This window comes from Monomorium pharaonis, chromosome 9 (genome assembly GCF_013373865.1).
Source record: "Monomorium pharaonis isolate MP-MQ-018 chromosome 9, ASM1337386v2, whole genome shotgun sequence".
Classification (NCBI taxonomy): Eukaryota; Metazoa; Arthropoda; class Insecta; order Hymenoptera; family Formicidae; genus Monomorium; species Monomorium pharaonis.
The window spans coordinates 17880902-17903083 of record NC_050475.1 but is presented as its reverse complement, the minus strand read 5'-3'; the positions used below and the strand labels follow the sequence as shown (position 1 = coordinate 17903083).

Here is a 22182-nt window from a genome sequence, read left to right as displayed (position 1 = left end):
CGAGTTTTCAGAAATTCTCTATCTTGCAGCCAATCGGAATATTCGACTAAGGCGACAAATGAATGTGCTTGATACGCAGGGAGTCAGTTTGTGGTAGTTTACAGGTTATGTGACATGCAGTGACATGATATCCAAACACGTTAAATATTAAAAGTGTCACACGGAAATGATAGCAATGAATTAACAGAAATTTATAACAATATAAACAAGAACTTACGACTTGACTGCATCTTGTTATAAGACTATTCTACAAAATTGATGCTATGGAAGCGAACGTACCAGATTCGGCAACCTCCCTTTCCGAGGCTGCTTCTACCGACAACGTTGACGTAAGTAACGATAAAGCGATTCCCGAATCATCATCGGCGTGTGACGAGCAAAATGTTGAGAAGCCGGAAACGAAGGACACGTCCGAGTCTTCCCGAAGTACAGGTGACACCTGTAAGGAACCGGGATTCAAGAAGCCGTTTCTACTGATCGGCCCCAAGCGGGGTAAGATCGGAAAGATTCGAACTGTGAGCAGCGACACGGCACTTCCACCGTCCGAATCGTCGTCAGTGATTAAGGAAACCTTCAATCCTGCTGAGCCGCAGGATGTCGAAGACTCTGAAACCTCTAAGTTGACATTGGAAAGGTCTGTAGAGGAAAACGTCTCGTTTGACGCGAGGAACGTTCCCGTTCCATATTTAGAGCCAAAGTGGGGCGGAAAACCAACCGAGGAATATAAACTAGAAGTTCTGAAGTCTGGGGTAATTCTAGACAAGATCGATCTTACTGAGAGAAGTTTCTATGTGGTAGGCAGGTTGCCCTCCTGTGACATGTCCCTCGCTCATCCGACGATCTCGAGACACCACGCGATTATTCAGTATAGAGCGATAGGAGATGAGAAGAACTCTACTGGTTTTTATTTGTACGATTTGGAGAGCACCCATGGCACATTCTGGAATGGACATCGTATAAAACCGAGGATCTACGTTCGATTGCATGGTGGTCATATGATAAGGTTTGGTTGTAGTCAGAGAAAGTACATCTTACAAGCTCCATTGGATGATCAGGAGGAAGAATCTGAGCTGTCGGTGACTCAACTTAAAGTTAGTTTCATTTATAGTTAAATTTATAATTAGCTTATTAATATTACACAACTATTATACAACTATTATTATTGTAATAATACTCTGCTTTTAATATTCTTTAAAAGGCAAAATTCTCAAAGATGTTTGTTTATAGGAAAAACGATTAGAAGAATTGCGAGAACGGGAGTCTAGACAGCAAGAGGAAGATGAAGCAGAAGAGAAAGCGAGGCAGGCTGAAGAGAACGAGGGTATTGATTGGGGGATGGGTGAGGATGCTGACGAGGAAACGGATTTGACAGAAAATCCCTACGCTTCTATGGTAGACGAAGAACTGTATTTAGATGATCCTAAGAAAACATTGAGAGGTTGGTTCGAAAGAGAGGGATATGATTTGCAGTATCAAGTGGAAGAGAAAGGGATTGGCCAATTTTTGTGTTGGATAAGGTATAATTATTTAAGATAAATATTTTATGTTTAATGTTCCTTTTTAAGATTATTTGCATATTTCACTTTGACTTATCGTTTTTCTTTTTATACATATTATATAAAAATGAAAACAATTTTAGTTTACCTAAAGAATGTTTCGGTGGTCGTTCTATGAAAGCAGAAGCTCTTATCAAAGGAAAAAAAAAAGAATCTGTTGTTCAATGTGCTCTGGAAGCCTGCAGAATTTTGGACAGACATGGATTATTGAGACAAGCCAATCATGGTAATATATAATACGATAAAAATGGTAATGTGGTTAAATGTAATTTTTGTTTCTAATTATTGGTGATTATTAATTCCAGAGAGCCGAAGAAAGAAAGCGAGAAATTGGGAGGAGGATGATTTTTACGATTCAGACGAAGATAATTTTTTGGATAGAACGGGAACAGTAGAAAAGAAACGTGAACAAAGAATGAAACTAGCTGGAAAATTGGAGGAAAAAGTCGAGACATATAGCTCATTGGTAATGCTCGTTTTATTACTGTATTGTATAAGTTTATAAATGTATATGTTATGGTCAAACCCCGTTGCGCGGGCATTCCTAGGATTGACCAAAACGCTTGGTTGTTTCGCGCATTGACCAGTCAATTCTAGGAACGCCCGCGCTACGGGCTTTGACCATAACATATATTTTGAACTAGATACATTTTATTCATATGATTTTAGACTGAGAAGCATAACGAGATCCTGGACAAAATTTCACGTTTGAACGCTCGTTTAACAGAAGCACAGGAGAATAATGCTAAAGCGGGGGAAACCAACGAGGATTCGTTGGATGTCTTTATGTCTAGTTTAAACACAGCTACTTTGAGCAAAAGCGATATAACGAAAATGAAGGTGGAATTGCAGAATTTACGTAGAGAAGAAATGAAACTTGTAAAATTAATAAATCTTACGAAGCCAGCCGACTTGCCACCTCTTGTCAGTCAAGTGCAAGGGGAAGGTAGGAAGGATGATGTGCAACAAAAATCAAAACTTTCTATAAAAAAAGTTTCGCAGCTTGAAAGAAGGAGAAAGTTTTTTGAGGCAAACGTAAGGAATCTATTTTTATATTTTGTTATTTTTTTAATATAAAGATGGTTTATATTTATAATTTTTTTTCAGAACAAAGGCGATTCTGAGAAAGATTTGTATGATAATAATGCTATGGATAATGAAGAAGAAGAAGAAGAAGAAGAAGAAGAAGAAGGTGATGATGAACAAAAAGAGGAAAATAGAGACGATAATATAAAAAGAAAAAAAGAAAAAGATGCGGATGTACATGAATCTGAATGTAAAAAATCTACACTACAAAAAGATGAAATGGAATCAAATATTAGTACGAAAACCGATGACAAACCGAATATTATAAAGAACCTCAATCAAGAAACGAGAAAACCAAACGTTAACGCTACAGATAGAAAACGAAAAAAAGATAGTAAATCGGAGAAATCGAAAAATATAAAGAAGCAGTATGATCAAGATGTCCACTCAGAAGATTATTCTACGTGGATACCGCCGAAAGATCAATCTGGAGATGGAAGGACGAATCTTAATGATAAATATGGATATTGAAGTAGTTCTAGTGCTGTACATGTAAGAAAGATCAATGTAAATACTTTCCATAGTTTCTATCAGGAATTTGTTCAATGCTAGTGTTTTAACCGGGCTATTTATGTTTTTACACCTAAAATGTATTAACAATCATATATATATATATGTAATTTTTATTTAAAACTTTTGATAGAATATTTATTTTTTAATATCTTTGGAGGTTCCTAAAATTTCTTCATGTTGTATGTACATAAACAAAAAGTAAGCTCATAGATTTGTTTTCTTTTTAGCTGAACATACATAATCCATATTCCCTCTCTTTCTCTTCGATACAAAAGTATAATTACTTAATTGGGTGGATTTTTTCTTATTATCATGAGGAATTTATTGAAAAAATTAAAAAATTAAAGGAGGAAAATTATTAACCTTTACCCCTTTGACTATTTATGTACTTAAGTCAAAACTTTACTCTAAGAAGTGCAGTGATAATTATTATAAACAATAATTAATATAAACAGCAATTAATAAAATTTAAATTTGGGGGAAATCTTAGAACGTCGATTTTCGACCTATCTATTTTACCGACAGATGTGAACTGAATGAAATACTATGTGCCACGTAGTATCAATTTTGAAAGTAGATGTCCTGGCGGTAGTATACAGGTGTTTCGACAGTTCTACAAGAAGTTTTCTGTCATTTTCTGTGCTGTTAAGTGCCAACTGCTGTTCTGTACACAATTTGTACGCAACAGCCATTAAATTGTCAAACGGCTTTACTGTCAACATTGATTGCGTTTTGAGTGGTGACATGTAAGTTAACGTTTTGGAAAATTTTATCTCGAATACAGGAAAAGGAACATGGAGCACGTCGACAGTCCGAGCTATCTGCAAACGAGTACGTATCGCAGGAACATGTACGAATGTGCTGATTAATGCTTTTGTATTTCCATTCGCGATTATCGTCGCTTCCTGCTTTGACTGAACGCTCGCGGAGTAATTACACATGTCGTTTGCATTTCAGTTTGGGCGCCGATAGCTTCCGTGGGATGGTACCTTGTAGGGCTCGGTATCATCGCGTTATATATGTTTCCACATATCCAAGAAAAATATAAAAACTGGAAAACAAGGAATCAACGAGATGATATCGCACTTGGCAAGAGTGAGTCAATGATTTATTTCAAGATTTCTCTAATCAATTGACAGGCAACAATTTGTAACAATGTATATAATTTGTTTCACTTTTTGTATCAATTTTGTTTGTTTAGAGACTGACAAATTGCCACAGTTGTCGGCTAATGTGGAAATGGCTAGACAAAAGATGCAAGAGGTATACAACAAGAATTGTGCTTTAGCACAAATCAAAGAGGAAGAGGTATTGTTTGCTATTCAATATAATCAAGGTTGGAATTTATAGTTTGATTTTAGTTCAAGATTGTCTCAAGTCTAGCAATGAGCAAACTTAAGAATCCATTCAATTAATGAAGTAACAGTATAGTGTCTCAAGATCATATTTAAGATAATCTTGAATATAAAATCGGGCTATGAATATTGTCCTAAGGTACATTTATATTTACATCTTTTAAGTATAAAGTGGAGCTCTATTTTTTTATGCTCAGGAGAAAGAGAAAAAGAGACAGAAGGTCTTGAAATTATTGGAAAACAAGAACGTAGGTACTAGACTTGGTGGTGCAACTGATGATCAAACTCCTAGTACTAGTACAAAATCCAAATTAAAATCAGGTAAGACTCATGATGTCAAGACAAGTTTAAAAGATATAATATTTATATGTATATTTTATTTTTACAGAGTATAATCCTTTGATGGGTGATAACACTCGTGGATATCGTCCTCCTAAACGGAGCTGCTGTAAAAAGGGTGGATGTGGTTAATCGTAATTTTACAGAATCTCATAAGAAAGCCATTCACATTCTTGCGACTTAACGATTGTGAAAGAGGAGAAATTTACCGTATCGAATAGGATATGCTTGAATTCGATACATTCAATTTTTTACAAGTTTAAAAATTGGTGCAACTGTTATATTATTATATTATTAATTTCTAATATGTACAATATTATTAAGCTTTAATAAATACAAAATTTTATCTATTAAATCAATAAAGATACAATGTTATTATCAAATATAATTTCGTATACTTTCGTTATCAAAGTAGTTTTAAAAATAATTAAAAACCAATGTATTGTACTTACATATCATTGAAAAGGGATTAACTCCTAAATGAAACGCTTCCAATTTCAACATTACCTTTTATTAATCGTTATCAGTATAATATGCAATAGTATATATCAGCATACGTCGCTTTATACGTGTACGTGGTACTTGACAATAGCAACTGTTACAAATTATCTACAGTCGTGCGCGTGTATGTCTCTATGTGTATGTATACGTGTATGTAACGTGTGTCTCTGTATGTGGAGTATGCACGCTCCTATTTTACTCTTAAATCTCGTCGCGATTCGTTCGTACGACGACGAAGAGAGACGAGAGCCGGCGCGTGTCTCTCTTTCTTCCGTAGTAAATAAATTATAAAATTAACTATATAAAAATGCTTATCCCATTTTTATTTACTCGCTGTATTTACAGAATATAAAAAGGAAAGCTTGAGCTAAATGCGTGTCTCCGCGAGCCCCAGGGCACGTGCGCGTACGGCGTGCCCGCGGCGAAAATCGTAATCACACGTGTGCGGCCCCCGTAAAACGCAATCCAAAGGGAGAGAGAGAGAAGAATAGAAAAACGACTATTTCTTTTTCCTCTCTTTCTCTCCCATATTGCCTCTCCAATTCGAAATCACTATTTCGTGTCTTAATGATATGAATTATTTTTACGTAGCTCTAGCCCTCTAACGGTCTACTTAATCCTTGAAGCGCGATCCAGGACCAGTTGCTTGCATCAACGTCAATCGCGATCGGTGCTATTCTGACATTTAATTTTTCTACTCTGCGTTTTATTTTAGACACACAGATCCCAGACCCGAAAATTATGTTAAGAATAGTTCGACGAACGCGGAATTGACTTTCCCCTCGAAAGGAATATCGGAGCGAAACTATTATTTGTTCTCAAAATTGAATTTCTTGAGTAAGTCTCGCCGAAAGATTCCATTATTCATACTTGATTCCCAATATAATCAGGATTTAGAAATATTCATTAGAAAAAGTTGATCCCAAATTCGTCGATATAACGTCGAAATATTTCTCAGATTTTTTTTAGACATCCTGTAAAATAAACTCCAAAAAATGCGTTGATTAGTTAAAATTAGTGCCTTAAATCAGATTGGCCTTTATCGTTGCATCTGGTGGTCTTGGCAGCACCAAGTTTAGAAATCCGGGGAACGTCTCTCACAAAAGCGACTCTGTCTTGACGTTACCATCAGATATGAGTTTACAAATCGAAAATTTTGCGTCTTAACATTTATGCGATCGTCACCCCATTGTGCTGCATTGACGGTCGTAGTTTTTTTTTTAAATGCTCGACGGTTAATCGATTCCCAGCAAGCACAAAAAAATATTTAGGAAATATTGGTTTTCAAATTTGTGTATTTTTAAAATATTGTGTAAACATTAAAAAAATATTTGATACGTGATTTTTTGTTCGAAATATTGTTAAAATTGTTTTGAAAACGATTGCGAAACATTGTTTTTTAAAAACATTATGTCCAAGTCGTGACCATTTCGTTTATACTGATGTGTATAAAAAGATTAAACACAAGATTTAAAAAAACTTACATGTTATTGAATCGCCGTAATGACATGGCAGTAATGATTTTATACTTACTGGGTCGATCGAAAAACATTTAGGTATTACGCGCCTTCAACAAATTCGTCTGATTTTTTTTCGACGCACTTATTTCGGGGGTGTATAATGTATTCGTGTGTGTAGCGTGTTAATCGTGTTAAATGTCATTTACGCAATCCGCGCAGTTTTGTAAGTTAAACGCTAATGTGTTTTATACAAATTCTCTCAACCATCGTAACAATAATACAAAGATGACAAATTATAAAAATAATACGTTATCTTTTTTTTTTTCGTTCCTTCGCGCATTGATACGATGGTTTGGCAGCATATCCGTTGGCTGAATCACGATCATTTAGGAATGGAGATACGGCGCTTTCCGAAAGGGTCACGATTCTGTAGCCTTCAACGAGATGTATGTATACATATATCGTATGTGCATGTAATAACCCTTTCCATCGACATAATACGCGGCTGCATCCCGCCGATCCGAGCCCGCGCGCATAATCTGGAAGCTGCGGATCCACCGAATCATCGCATCGCAGGTATAGATAAAACCGATCAACGTCGATTTAAACACCTTCGTATTTCTCGGTCTCTATGCGGAGCAGCATTCGCAGTGGATTCACACCTTAATGTACACCATTATCTCCCGAGGAAGATGCACCTTCGTTCGTCTAACGGAACACGAACAGACACCCTCAGGGTTCTAACGATGACGAATCAGGAAGGGAGTTACCGTGTTTATTAGCCGTAGCCAACTCTGCAAGTTGGCACGGCATCACAACGATATGATGATATTGGCAATCAACATCATTAGAATGCTGAAGGTAACTTCCGTTGTTCCTCCGACAAGGCATTAGATAAACGAAGGTGAAGAAAAAGGCAGAGAGAGAGAGAGAGAGAGTAGTAGTAGTAGTAGGCCTTTGAACAACGTCTGCCCTCGTCCGTCTTCCCTACCTCGGCATTCGCGCGGACTCGCATCGGACGCACACACTCGTACGTGACAACGGAGATACTTAAAATACGCATCCTACCTAATTACGTGTAATGAGATGCTTCCTTCTAGTCTCGCGTCTACTCCCCTTGACGACACGCTCGCTCTTATTTTTTTTCCCGCTCCCTTTCTCTTCTTCTAAGCCTAAAAGTATATCGAGATGTGATATCTTCTCCCTGCATGATATCTTACTTATTCCTTCGCTTGCTTGGATGGACTTTTTTTACTTACTGGATATGAATTTATTCGCGCGCAACTGCGCGTTAACGCGTGAATAAATTTATACGCTGAGACTCTTACGAAACTATATATATATATATATATATATATATATATAGTCATGTATCACTAAGGTAGACCTTAAGTTCAACTCTCTGAGTTAACAAATTTAATTACCTCTGCTAATTAATTGCTTCTTTTCGCTTTCCTCCCTTCTTTTCCATCGAAATCGCAATTCCTGTGACCTATTTCCTTTCTTCTTACGAAATTTACATACACAGCAGTGGTAGTTTGTTGCGTCGAGCATCTGAATGGATAGTACCTGTCGCGTGGGATAACTTCCTCTATTCAAGCGGACACGGAACTGAGCGGAGCTAATTGTATTGTGTATGTATAACAAATTTGAGCGACTCACCACGCGCCATTGAATAAATCGTACGCTCGAGTTTCGCACGCGCATTAAACGCACCATTAAAATTAACAGTAATCTGTTTATTTGTCACTTAATCGAAAGTCAGAATTAATAAGTAAGTCGCGTACCCGCATGTACAAAGGAAAGCCACGCCCCCACGTTTCCCGCGACGGCGTCGGGGAGGAAAGGAAAAGGGGTCATCGTCACGGGCCGCAGAAGTACTTCGCCTCCGCGTAGTGCGCTTATCGCGGTTGAAAGAAACCCGTGTCTCAACGAGAAACCCTTTAAAAATGCGTACAAAATGTCTCGATTGTGTATATACACTGAAGGAGCTTCGCGTATTACAGATCAAATGGAAGTTTAAACAGCGTTTCTCTCGAACCAGCATCACACAATCGTCTGCGCAAGCATTGACGGATTTAGATATTCTTTGCCGAATTTGCAATTTTGTTTATCTTTGTTATTCAAGTAATTATTTATATTTAAGTTATAAAAAAAGTCACCGTGTAAATGTGGAATACAAAAGCGATCAATAATGCTCAATACTTACTCCAATATTAATTGGCACATAGGAAAGAATAATCTATAATTTTATGTTAATGGATAAATACACACATTTTTTATGAATCGTAGAAAATATGACTTTGATTGGTTAATAATTCTTCTGGCATTTTTAGCGAGACAAGCGTTCTGAAATTTTCTTAATGCACGAACAATAATACAAACTTTTTCGATTGAGATTCAAAGTATTTATCGATTTTTATGTGCTTTAAGAACAAAAAATTAATTAAATATATGTACAAATTATAATTAAAACAATGGATACCTAAATGAGCCAAAAAATCTAACTTGGAGCGAAAAAACATTATTGACTGTTTGTAGAATACATTCAACATGTATATGTGAATTGCGTTCTCGATATATATGTGTAAAGATATAAATATAAGATTTTTTGAAAGATAAAATCTTCAATATTTTTTAAATATGAAATATTACGATATACATTTCCGCATGGAGGTTTCAGTTCTACTTTAGATCCGTCTATGAGAATTGTATAAAAAACGTTGCCCGAATCATCCGTAAACGCGAAGCCCCGTCCATAAAATGTCGCGTAGACGTGTACTCCTTCTTATTAAAAATGTGCGTTTCAAAGGAGAGAAAGACGAAGACGACGATAGAATTTCACGGTTCTAATCAGATGCAATTCTTCTTCGACCGCCGTGGAAAAGACACTTTCAATAAGCCGGTCGTTACGAATGCAAATGTAGTTCGTTGTGTCTTCCATCTAAAGTCCCATCGCAAAGAGAGTCGGAAGATAAATGGGGAAAACGAATTCGTAGACTTAAATGTTGTCTTTTTTCAAGTATAAGAATTTTTTAAATTTTCGTACAAATTGTTACCGGTGCCGTCAATTTCAAAAAATTTTATATCTCTGTAATCCTTTTTTTCTTTTCGCGTTATTACGTACTATCTTTGATAGTAATATTTATGTAATAATGCAATTTAAAAACAATTTACGATTCGCAGTTGTAATTCGTTTCACAAAGAAGTCGCGGTGATGAGATGGAAATATCTGATAAAACTGGAATCAGGTACAAATTCGAGAATAAACGCACTTTGTATTGGCAGTGTCGTCGGCAATATCTTCGAAGCGCACATTTTTGACGTGCACGTTCTCACTTTTACATATCAGGTCGTGTGCATTAAAGAATACATGAGATACTTTACGTATCTGTCGCTTACGCGATGCGAGTTCAATTGATACGGCGTATAAATTAATAACTAATGACTAATCTCGTTAGAGTAACTTTGTACAAATTTATACAGGGACCGTTTGCGTGATATGATAATATATGTATAATATGTATATTTTTATATATATATTACGCGTTCTTATTATTGTTACTTTGTTTCGTTAAAAACGTATCTACGTGCGTTCGTTTTGGAAGAATTATACGTGGCTCTTCTTCGTGGAGATTAGCCCTCGGTTGCCTTAGGATTTAGGAACGTTATATCCAAAATAATATGCTCCATTTGTCGTGGCCTGGGTATAGTACAGGCTGTTGAAAATAAATGCCACGCTTTGTTGGGGCCGCTCGTAAAGCCGAGCGCGAATCGTTTCATCGGGCGCGACACGTTAATCCTTTCGCTACGACGATTATGCGCCTGTCTATGTGCTAGGCTGTCGCCGTGTGCTAAGAGACACGATTGTAATCGACCGTCTCTAATTGTACGCATTAAGGACGATTGTATCCACCAAAACGCCCACATTTCGCGTTTGATCCCGAGCTGTTTAACATACAGATGAGGGATGTTATCGTGAACTCAAAATCGAACGAGCTCGTTTAGCGTCAAACACGGGAGACGTGAATATGAGTAATTGCTGCGTCCTACAAGCCGTATATCCGTAATATGTTACATTTGGGTTTCACGATCGAAAACAATTAGCTTCGTATGCGGGAAGTGAAGCCGTTCGACAAAAACAACCGTAGCGAAAGGATTATTCCACGTACAACACAAGCAGGCACACGCGATCGATCGATAAATTAATATCAGCACAGTAAAACGATTGTGTGCGATTGCTCGCTCGATTGTTTCCAGGGCAATGACTTCGGAATGAAATTACTTTGACACTTGAAAAGATCACGGAACTATCCTATACTAAATTAGTCTTAAAATCTTGAAATTTTATTCTCGTAAACAAATTCGTCTCGATACGATCTATACACGTATACTCATATTATTGCTATAGTATTCGAGTTTCTTAGAGCACAATTGTCCACAATAATTTCAACTGAACATTTAGCTGCTCGTCATAAAAAAATTGTTTTTAAAAGAAGAATCTTCATATAACTACAAAGAATTCAGTTATGTATTCTGTTGCTTTTATTTTTAATGGAGATAAACTAAATTATTACACTTTGAGCTGTCAAATTTCTCGTGCGTAAAATTTGTCAATTAATAAACAGTTGACTGTGCCTGCTTGATTTGTACGCATTTCTATATGACCCAAATTCTTATTTCGCGCTCAGGCGGATCAACCCGTTATATCATATATTCTCCTCTCTGTTTGTGCTATTGTCACGTCAAAAAAACGTGACACATCGCATGGGACATTTATACGCGTGGACATTCATCCCGGAGCGGCCGCGCGAGAACTTTTGTAGCTCGCTGACACTCGCGAGCTAAAAATGTGTGACTTTTCAAGTCACCATTTAGGATACAACTTAATCAAACTAACAGTACGTCAGCGGGATGGCAGTATGTATGGCAGTTGAGAGTACAACAAAGTTCAAGAGACGTTCAACTGTAATATTAAACTGGCGTGACCGCTCAGGCGGTAAATGTTTAGTTGAGAAACACATCGCGACAGCAATTGTATAAAAGTTTTTCCTTCCTCTTTTTTCTTTCCCTTAATAGCTCTTGAAAGTTGAAGATTTGGAGATGCCTCTATCTTTCACTGTAATATAAAGTGAAGAACAAAGAAAATATAAGCAAAACTCGATGATACGTTAATCAGTCTATTTGGCAGAGTGTCCAAAGAAAGATAATACTACGCGTCGCCTGTTTTCTCGCGATGTTATCCTTTTTGAAAGCCCTTATCCGAGTACAAAGTACAAAACAATCGACTATATCGCGTGTACATAATGGGGTCTATCGGCGTAGCGTTGAAGCGGCGCGAGTGTCGATCACAGAGGGATTCTCAGTGATTTGTCTCGAGTGTCAAAATTATGCTCTTATCGCGATAGAAGACCGTTATTGCGCTTCATACGAACACATAGGAACACTCTACGAGCTTAAGCTACCGCCTCGTAATTAGCTAAACGTAAACGTCACGTCATTGTCAGTCATGAAATACTCATTACCTCGCGAAACCTGTTAACCTTCCCGATATTACGTAACGTGGTACGTAAAAAAGAATAGTACGAGATTCACTGTCTCGTTACCGCCGAGCTCACTCTCTTAATAAGCCTGTGTATAATCAACAAATCAAATCGATGTACCCTTCCAACGTGCAATCCATTAATCATGAGACGCGGTAGCGTCTCGCACCAAGTATATATAGAAATATAGCAACCCTGCGAAAGAGACGCTACGGCGTGTTTTTTATTATATACACGGCGCGCTCAATCGAACTGTACTTGATGAGCGTTCGCTGATTGCGAAACAACGACGCAACGGCCTCCCGTAGTCGAGATTGTAGTGATCGTTCGTTGTGATCGAAGGCCGTTTGTTTCAGGCACGTCCTGTATTTACTATGTCCAGGCAGTATTTAACTCTCACGATGGTCACCCAGTCGACTCGACTCCGTCGGAGCGTTATTGCCGCTTGCAAAGATACTATTTAACTTATTGTATCGTTGACTGCCCGTACTACTCATCGTATTAGAGGCCGAAGAATTGTGTTGGCTGTAGTTACCCGTCCTTGAAAAGCTAGGCAATTTGTCTGAAAGGGATAAGACGACAGAAACACGTTAGGAATACGCGTTTGATACGTTCGCATGGACTCAGGAAGGGACAGTTAAAGGTGCGAATCGATAAAATAAATTTTTTTTCTTCTTTCGGATCGATTACCTTTACTACGATTATGCCTCAGTCTCTCCTGCGAATTCGTGTTCCCGCACTGCCTCTGTGGAATGCAGGAGTAATTGCTGTCGCTACTATACGTGGGCGAGGAGGTCCTGTTTCTTCTTCGTGGACTCCTGTTACTCCTGCTTCGAGAACCTGTCCTGCTGCTACTGTGACCGCACGCGGTACCGTATTGCGGCGTGTTGTACTGTACGGTGTCGGCGTAGAGGCAGCTCGATTCCGAGCACGAGCAGCACGCATCTGAGTGCGTGTTGGAGTCACACGATTTCCTGTCCCACTCGTCATTCTCGGGTTGATAGAGATTGTCATTATGGAATATATCGTCTCTGTGCCGATACAACTCCTCGTTCACAGCGGACGGTGTCAGATGTGATTGCTGATTGTTGGAACGGGCGAATGCGGGATCAGCGCGTACGCCATAATCATCTACGAGACCGTTCTGATGATGGCCGTAAATGACGGAGCCGCTCTCGTACTCGTTTTCCTGGTTCTTGTAATCATAATGATTAAAACCCTGCGGGAACGAGGGCAACGGTGGAGGATTTGTTTGCGGCGGCAGCGTTGTGTACCTGCCCTGCGGAACCTGAAGGTTACCAGGCACCTGGAGTATGCCATGCTCCGAGTGTTGACTTTGTCCGCCGCCGCTCCAGGGTGTCGGTGACGAGCTGAAGCTATTGGTTACTCTGATGGGCGGAGTGGGCGGACTCTGCGGATTGCACGAGCCGGCACCTGAGCTGCTGCAATGATCCAGATCGTTCTGTACACTTCTCTTGCTGAGATGTGGACTGAACGGCACTTGCTGCTGTTGTTGCTGTTGGTGCGGATGTTGCAACTGATGCTGTTGCTGCTGATGTATCCGCCCGGTGGCAATGGATGTGCCAAGAGGGGGTGGATGCTCAGGCGGCGGCGGTAACATGTCGCACCAGTTAGGCATCGGCATACCGGTTTGCGGCGCCTCGCCTGCTATTCTGTACTGTCTCCTTTGTACATCCAGATTCTCGTCCGCGTAGGCGGCGTCGCCGCCGCTCATGTTGTCGCTGCTTGGCGACACCGTAGACTTGTTGGGCTCCTGATTTGAGTCCAGGCTCGAGTAATCCGGTTTCAGACACGAGTCGCTGGAGCTTGACTTCTGGCAGCTGGTCTCGATCGAGTCTGAGTTACGACTGCCCACGCATAGAGTCGTCGTCGCATATGGCTCCGGCGGCGGCGCCTGCATCTGTTTGCGTGTGTTGTAAAACGTCGTCAGATTAACTTCAGCGTATTCCGAACCGGCCATGCCCATTATGCCGGCTGCCAGCATGTGCTGATTGTTGAGTAACTTGGTCTCACAGTCCTTATCGTTGGCGGCCTGAAGGGTATTTGTCGGCCGCCAGCCTCGTTCCAACCAGAGCGTGTCCTTATTCAATTGGCAGATATCGTTCGCGGTACCCACGGGTACATTTAAGTGACCCAGTTGCTTGCTCATCGCTTGCCTGCGTCTCACATACAGGGCGGCTAGCAACGCGGCGATAACGGTGAATATCATCGTTATTATCAATACGAGGAACCACGTCTCTCTGACGACGGATGCACCTCCGTGGCTGGGATCGGTACGCGGCGGTAATTGCGTCAGTTGTCCCGGATCCATATTCAACAGAGTCGGGTTGGAAAAGGGGCCTAGTCCGACGCGGGTTTGACCAGCGACGCGAGCCGTGTATAAACCGCCAGTGGTTAAACTGTTAATGATCACCGACGTGGTGGATGCGTTCAGAGACATCTGACCCAGGATCTTGTTGCTGCTGTTGCTCTTGATCTGAATCTATATTGCATACAAATCGACGGTGAGATATAGATAGCACGTTATACGATATACGAGAAGGATTAACGGCAATTCTTACCTTGTAACCGATCAATTGGCCATTCTGAGTGTTCTTCGGTGGCGGTGACCACCGAACAAACGCCGAGGTCATATTTATCATTCCTACGTGAACGTTCTCGGGAGCACCCGAGGGTACATCCTCCAGTGTGGTGACCAGCTTCACGTTGCTCGGTCGACCCTCGATTGTCTTGTAGAAGGGTACCAGAAAGAATTCGTAGCGCGTGTACTTTTTCAGATTGGTCAGCACGTAACTGGTAGCGCCGGCGTTAAGCACCGTAACCATTTGATATTCTGGTTTCTCAGAATCCTCGCGATACCGTATGTAAAGACCCTCCACTAAATCTGCCGCGCCAAGAATCTAAAATTCAAATTCTAGTATGTTATTCTAAATTCTTTGTTATGTTATTTTAACGTTTTCAGCTCTTACAACCGAGTGTCTCAAATATCGGGAAAAATTTTCTGATTTTTTCCTTTAAAGCAAAACGGAGAGGAAATTAGTTCATTATTTATTTCATTTTTAACATAAATGTAGACTCGCTAAATTAAATCCCTGTTAAAATAGACACGTTTAAAATAAACAAATATCCTCTTAAAACAAACGGTATTTCTGTCCTGTCAAAGATGTAGCGTTAGAGATTTTCAATCTTGGCATCTGCCGCAAAATCCCACGCCTTGTTATGCTAAATCGATACGAGCGGCATAATGTTGCCCCGACACTTACGTCCCACATGATCTTCACGCTGGTGCTGGTCAACGGTTGCACCTCTTTGAGATGTAAAATCTCGCTGTTCAGCCGATCCCTGGCGCGAGTCAGTTCCACTTGCGGTACCGTATGCTGATTTACGTTAGTAGTTTGCACGAGGTCCGACAGTGGTCCGGGCAACGAAAGCCCCTGGCTATTTTCCGCTCGTACTAGGAAAACGTAATTGGTCTCCGGCCTTAAATCTGTCACCTGTTGATGGATAAAGCGGAAAACCGGATTCGTTAGCTTGACGAATAAAATAAAAAATAAATAAATTCTACGTACACACACCCGTACGTATGTATCTAAATACGTTTTTTCTGCCTAACTCTCGACCATTAAAAGTTTATCTTCCTTTTTACTTGCGACATTTATTCTTCTCGGGAGATGTGCCCTCCAATTTTAAAGGACCGATAGTCTCTGTGTCGCGCGACGACGAGATTTGAAGTATATTGCGTCTGTTCGACAAAGGATATTAAAGTATAAAACGTCTCTTACGTAGACGGCCATTACTTTGTGGCATTAAGGTTTTCGGTCTCTTCATTAAAACACAGTTTCGACATACGCGAAACTTTGATATTAGACTTTTCAACGCGACTCGGCAGGCGACTTGGGTTTTATCCGGTACGTTACCCAACACCGTAATGTCGCGAACTGTCCTCGCCAGCAGCGGGGCAATAGCATCGCGCTCTAAACTTTCAAAAAACAATGTACAAAGGAAGAGAAACTGAAAATGCCTACTTGAGAAGAGAAGATCGTTGAAACTCGACGCTCGACGACAGGATATAAGCATCGGGGAAAGGGGGTCAAGTATCATCGTCGTTTCTCGATAATACGCTCACCGTGTAGATGTCGTCGAGAACACCCGTGGCCGCCACCACCCAGCCGGTGTTCAAGTTGCTGCTGTAGTACTCGATGTTGTAGCCGATGATCTTGCTCTGGCCCTCGTGGCCCGGGCTCCACGTTAGAGTGACCGAGTTGCTGGTGGCGTTCACTATCCGCGGCTTGCTCGGGTTCTGCGGCAGCGCCGACACGTCCGGCGTCCGATGGAAGCTGGCGCCGGTGCTGCTGACGGTCAGGTACGCCGACCAGGAGGTGTTGCCGGACTCCGACGAGGCGATGCAGGTGTACAGGCCGGAATCGGCGGCGTGCAGGTCGTCGATGAACAGCGTGCCGTTGATGGCCATCGTGATGCGGCCGCCCGATTGCACGAGCACGCCCTCCTTGTGCCACTGAACCCGCGGCGTGGGCGTACCGACCGCGCGGCACGGCAACGAGGCGACACTCTTCAGCGGCAAGGTCTGGTTTGCCGGGCCCAGCTCGATTATGGGCGGCGGAGTCTCCTCGATGGACGTCACCTATTTCGCCGACGAGGATTTTATTTCTATTTGGGAAACTCGTCGGATAAAAAAAAAAAAAAAAGAGCAGTCGCTCGGTTGGCTAAACGCCACGAAGAAAGGCGCTCCGCCTTCTTTCTAGGATACGGGAATGAGACGAGAGGGTTCGTGAGGTCTACTTTAATATCGAGAATTTTTACTCGAAATCTTTTTAAGAAAATTGGAGTGGTTACGTAAATGTCCATAATCTGCTGATTGGAACCTTGGTATTTCAGCCTCAGAACTTTGCTGAGTCCACATCTCTCTCTTCTTTTCTTTTTTTTTTAATCTTTCGCAACATCCAGAGTATAAATTATGAACTGGCCACCCGCGTGATACTTGGCTACTGAATTAAGCGAGTATCCCGTCTAACAAGTTCGTTCGAATAGCCACGTTCGGTGGGAAATATGTAATTCAAAAGTTTCCTTTCTATATTACACCTTTCAACTTTGGCCGCAGCTATATACGAGCGAAGAAGTTATGGAGTTCCCATTCGCCAAAGTGGATCGCTGTAATGCCCCCTATATGCAGATAAGAATTTTATTCCAGAATGTGGGGCAACTCCCCTCAGGCTAGGACCGCGCGGTGCCACGGTGCATCAACGCTGGAATGGTAATTCTGCACTCATCCGAAAGGGAACAAGGAGGAGGAGGAGGAGAAGGAGGAGGAGGAGGAGGAGGCGGGTGATATAAATATGTATCGAGAAAATGAACCACTTAATGTGCGCGCGCTCGCCCTCTCTTTCTCTCACATCACAGAGAGACAGATTTATCTTGCCCGTTATATTTTAAACTGTTGCGCGCGTCCCCTTAGGACGTCGACTTTCATTGTCCTACACTCTGGCGCGAGCGCGCGGTCATGGTGATTATTACCGTCGCAGTACGCGACTGTCGCTCCGAGAACGCGCCGTCGTGGTGAAAAATAAAAATGGGAGAAAAGAGAGAAGAGGGGGAAGCCAGTAGGGACGTTCGTGACGGAGATTTTCGGGGGATCGCGCGCGAGACGGCGCGGCGTGTCGAGACGACGTGGATTACAAAGGCTTTACGTACCTGAAGAAATACGGTCGCGGTGCTGGCGCCGGCCTGACTAATGGCGCTGCACACGTAGTGGCCCTCGTCCTTCCTGACGGCGCCCTTGATACTCAGACTTCCGTCTTCCGTGACGTTGTAGTGGGTCTGATACGTGTGACCGGGGAACATTAGCTCCTGCGAGCCCTCTCGGGTCCAAAATATCGACGGCTTCGGGGCGCCGCGCGCCGCGCACGAGAAGGTGACGTCGGCGCCGGCGTTTACCGTCTCGTCCTTGGGGAAGTTGGTGAACACCGGCCTCGCTGGGTGAACAAACGGCACGATATAGACACACGCCCGTGTATATATATATTTAGCGGCAAAAAGCGGGCTCGCCCGATCAACACTTGGATCGTCCGATTGAATATTCGAGCGAATAAAAATAAAAATTTCACGATGTTTATCCTATCCTATCCCATTTACGATCCTATTTTTATTACCCCACTTTAAATGGATTTCTATTAATTAATTGAGAGCGTCGATAGAGGGTTTCGAAATGTCCCCTGCTGCGACAGAAATATTAAACACATCTTTTGTCCTTTTGTACTACATACCGATTATTTATAGTTGATTTAAAATCAATCGGCCGAAGCGAGATTTTGATATTGAACCTCATAGAAAAAAAATCGTATTAAACTTCATGTGAAAAAAAAATATCGTGTTTTTCGCGGGAAGTAATAGGATTATCGGGGTTATGGACTTTGAATTTTTCGTTCGAATAAATTCGAAAAAGGATATTTATTTAGAAAAAAAAAAAAAAAAAAAAAATTCCAGAAAGACACGTATGATATACCGGTAGCGATAATACTACCGATTACATACGATCGTTCAGAATTTATCCCGTTCGCTCAAGCGTAAAGTTCGCCGGGCTGTCCCGAACTAATACCGTGTCCGCATCGTGGTTCCCTATCTCGCACACTCCCCGGCGACTACTCGACAACATGTTCGAATTTTCCAAGCCGCAGATTCGATTTCGCGTCGAATCCAGGCGCAAAAGTCGACATCCGACAGGATGCACATTGCGGGGCTTGATATGCGATGATAATGCGCGTCTGCCCCTCCTCTCTCTCTCTCTCTCTCTCTCTCTCTGGCACCCCCTTCACTCGTCACGATAATCGTACACCGGGGCGCGTAATTAATTTCACGGCCGAGCGGATCCTCGAGCAGAGCACACAGAGAGAGAGAGAGAGAGAGAGAGGGAGGAGAGGACGGGGAAGCGACGACAGTGGGAGGATTAGTGGTACTCACAGTGCACGGTAAGAGTGGCGCTCGCTGATATCGCCCCGACGCTGTTCTCCGCGTCGCAGATGTACGTCCCCTGGTCCTGGGGGTTCACCCGCTCGATGTGTAAACTTTTGTCGTTCAGAATGTGCGCCCGGCCTATCGGCATCTTGCCGTCGCTACGGCGCCACAGGATCTCCGGCTCCGGGTCGCCGCCCACCCTGCAGGCGAATTCCGCCGTCTGATCCGTGAGGATCGTCTGATTCGACGGCATGGCCAGGAAGAACGGCTTCACTGCGAAGACAGAGCGGGGGGGATTTGGTTGGAAAATCCCGATAGCGCCGAAAGGGGATGAGGGGGGGGTGGTAGGGAGACGGGGAAAGGGTCCGGTCTGTATCCCGAATCACGGCCCGCGGCTTTTCATCGGATTCCGAACGGATTCCGTGGTCACAAACTGGGCAACACGCGGACGTTATTTATTTAACGCAGTTTTAGTTACCGAGGCGCGATCGATCAGCTCCGGTTTTGAAGGAACAGACGATATATTTTTTACGATAAGTAGACAAGTAGCAATCGAAGCGCTACATTGCGAATAATTAATGAACGGGCGTCGTGTCGCTCGGAATCGCGGCGAGCGATGACAGTTGCGATTTTGCTCGCTCTTACGAAATACATGAAGGATCAATTATTCATTAAAATAAGCTGAAGAAAGGAACGACGATCAATCGTATTCACCGTGTTCGCGTAACGTAAGTTGCAAAATATTAAAATTCGATAACGCTATCACGTGGCAAGGCGTATCATGGCTACTGCACTGACTCTTGAATATTTTATCCAAATTTGAGACTTAACTCGACGGAGGCGGTAGTTTATCGGACAATCAGGATTAGCGTTGAGTGCGGCGTTAAACCGAGCTAAGCTCGACGGTGTCTACGAATCCTTGTTAGTCTTGGTCGTGCAAGGAAATGCAGGGGGGGAGGAGGGAGGAGAGGGAACGAGGGAGAGAAAGCATGTTACGGGCTTTTGCTAACGCTTACCGTGAACCGTGAGGGTCGCTATCGCGGACTCCTTGGTGCCGACCATGTTTTCGGCGATGCACTGGTACTTGCCCTGGTCGGCCGGCCTCACGTCGGATATCATTAGGTTGCCCCCGTCCACGAGGGTTATCCTGAAATGGCCGATGAACGATTAATCAGGACGCCGCGACGTTTCCTACTCGATAAGAAGCGGCGGGGACGACGAAAATTACGACGATTAATTTCCGCCCGGCGAGATCGACGGCGTCGTCCTTAGGCGCCGCCGCGAGCACCCGCCGCCGCCGCCGCCGCCGCCGCCGCCGTGGGGGAGGGAGGGAGGAAAGACGTAAATGGTCCAGTAATGGTTCTCCCTATACACCTCACGTTATCGTCGCATAATATATATGTATATATATATATTTATTATCGTAATACATTACATTATCGTATCGCGTTTTCCCAAGTTTCGCAACTCGAGAGGCTCGAGGGCGAAAGATTGTTCTCGCTCGCGCGAACCGTCGTGGCAACAATTTCGAGCCGGGGCGACAGCACCCCGTATGTTAATCGTTCCCCGTTCCGGGAGACGCAGTTTGTCTTACCCCGTAGGAACTTTCGAGGAACGACGACGCGCGTTTTCGTACGCGCGTCGCGCCCTTTCCTCCTCCTCTCACCCTCCCATTGCCGTCCCGATATTATTTATGCGAGGGAATAAGGCGCGCGTACTCAAGGCTGCGTACTTGACATTCCCGAGCCGTCCTCTCACCCGAGGGATCGGTTCTTCCCCGCGTCGGCGGTCGCGAGATTAAACGGCCGTCTCGTTGAGAGGGAGGGCAGAGAGGGGGTGGGGTGCACATGCACAATATCGCGCGTATGGAGAACGGTGCTCGCGACGACGCGAATCGATCGATGGCTCTCGATCGCGCGCTCTCTAATTTATAGTGTCAATTAATTTTCGCGTCGGTGGTGCTCGATTACCCCTCCCCGCTCTTTTCCCCTTCTGCCCCCGCGTCCTCTTTGACCTGCTCTCTCCTCTCTTCTCCTCGTCGCGCGACCGTTCTTCCATTTCTCCGCTCTCCCCGTGTCCCGTTTTACCACGCACCCTTGTGTGCGCTCTTCCACGAAGAGAGGAAAGAGGAGGAGGAGAGGAGAGGCGCGCGCGGTCTCGGCGTTCCGATACGGCCGGATTTAATTCCTATCGGTTGTCCTAATTTATCGCGGCTTCGGGCTTCCATCGGTAAATCCGGCGCGGGGACGAATGGCGGTGATGGAGGAGGAGAAACAAGAGGGGAGGAAAGGCAGAGGGAACGAGAGGGAATCCGGGGGGAGGGGGGGGGGTTTCCGCCACCGCAACGGAGGAGAGTACCCTATTGATCGAGACGAAGGAGAGGAAAATAGCCGTCGAAACGAGCGAGCGGGCGAATGAACGAAACGGGCGCGTGTGCGAGTCGGGTCTCGTTTCGTTTCGCCTCGTTCTCCGGGTAGGAAGAAACGCACGAGACCCTCGGCCGGAGGGAAAAAAATGTCTCCATTCTCGCTCACCGTCGGGTCCTTGTCGCCTCCTTCCCCCTTTCCGAAAATCCGAAAGGTACAAAGGAGAAAGAAGGAAAATCGTATGTCACGTGCTCTCGGGTCTGGCCGGGGGTCAAAACGTGGCACCGCGTCCCCATAGAGAACGGAAAAATCCGTAAAGGGGGAAAAAAAAGAGAACGCGCCCCCGCGGGTCCCCGGGAGCGTTAAGCCAATACCGGGAGCGACGGCGGCGTAAAAAGTGAAAATAATTACGCGAACTAGGAAAAATCCTAGCCGCACGGGGCGCGATGCATCTCGCGTGACGAAGGCGCCAC

At 43.3% G+C, this 22182-nt stretch overlaps 3 protein-coding genes across 3 annotated transcripts in view; 2 read left to right on the top strand and 1 right to left on the bottom strand.

Annotated features, from left to right (window-relative positions):
* The first annotated feature begins 69 nt into the window (after window positions 1-69).
* LOC105834061 (kanadaptin) lies at window positions 70-3364 on the top strand. The gene is made up of 6 exons (XM_012676274.3): window positions 70-1091; window positions 1228-1517; window positions 1640-1782; window positions 1862-2022; window positions 2226-2591; window positions 2664-3364. The coding sequence occupies exons 1-6, from the start codon at window positions 264-266 to the stop codon at window positions 3111-3113; spliced, it is 2238 nt and encodes a 745-aa protein (XP_012531728.1). The 5' UTR covers window positions 70-263; the 3' UTR covers window positions 3114-3364.
* Window positions 3365-3732: 368 nt separating this feature from the next.
* On the top strand, window positions 3733-5199 carry LOC105834059. Its single transcript, XM_012676272.3, has 5 exons — window positions 3733-3986; window positions 4113-4250; window positions 4357-4463; window positions 4708-4831; window positions 4899-5199. The coding sequence occupies exons 1-5, from the start codon at window positions 3950-3952 to the stop codon at window positions 4979-4981; spliced, it is 489 nt and encodes a 162-aa protein (XP_012531726.1). The 5' UTR covers window positions 3733-3949; the 3' UTR covers window positions 4982-5199.
* Window positions 5200-5873: 674 nt separating this feature from the next.
* The window catches only part of LOC105834058 (roundabout homolog 2), a 99690-nt gene continuing 83381 nt past the window's right edge, over window positions 5874-22182 (bottom strand). The window contains exons 4-11 of the mRNA XM_012676271.3: window positions 20360-20490; window positions 19350-19616; window positions 18084-18364; window positions 16501-17016; window positions 15638-15868; window positions 14936-15274; window positions 13044-14856; window positions 5874-12915 (exon numbers count right to left, since the gene is read on the bottom strand). Of these exons, the coding sequence (XP_012531725.1) occupies window positions 12743-12915; window positions 13044-14856; window positions 14936-15274; window positions 15638-15868; window positions 16501-17016; window positions 18084-18364; window positions 19350-19616; window positions 20360-20490 (3751 nt within the window). The 3' untranslated portion in view covers window positions 5874-12742. The remainder of the gene's footprint in view (window positions 12916-13043; window positions 14857-14935; window positions 15275-15637; window positions 15869-16500; window positions 17017-18083; window positions 18365-19349; window positions 19617-20359; window positions 20491-22182) is intronic.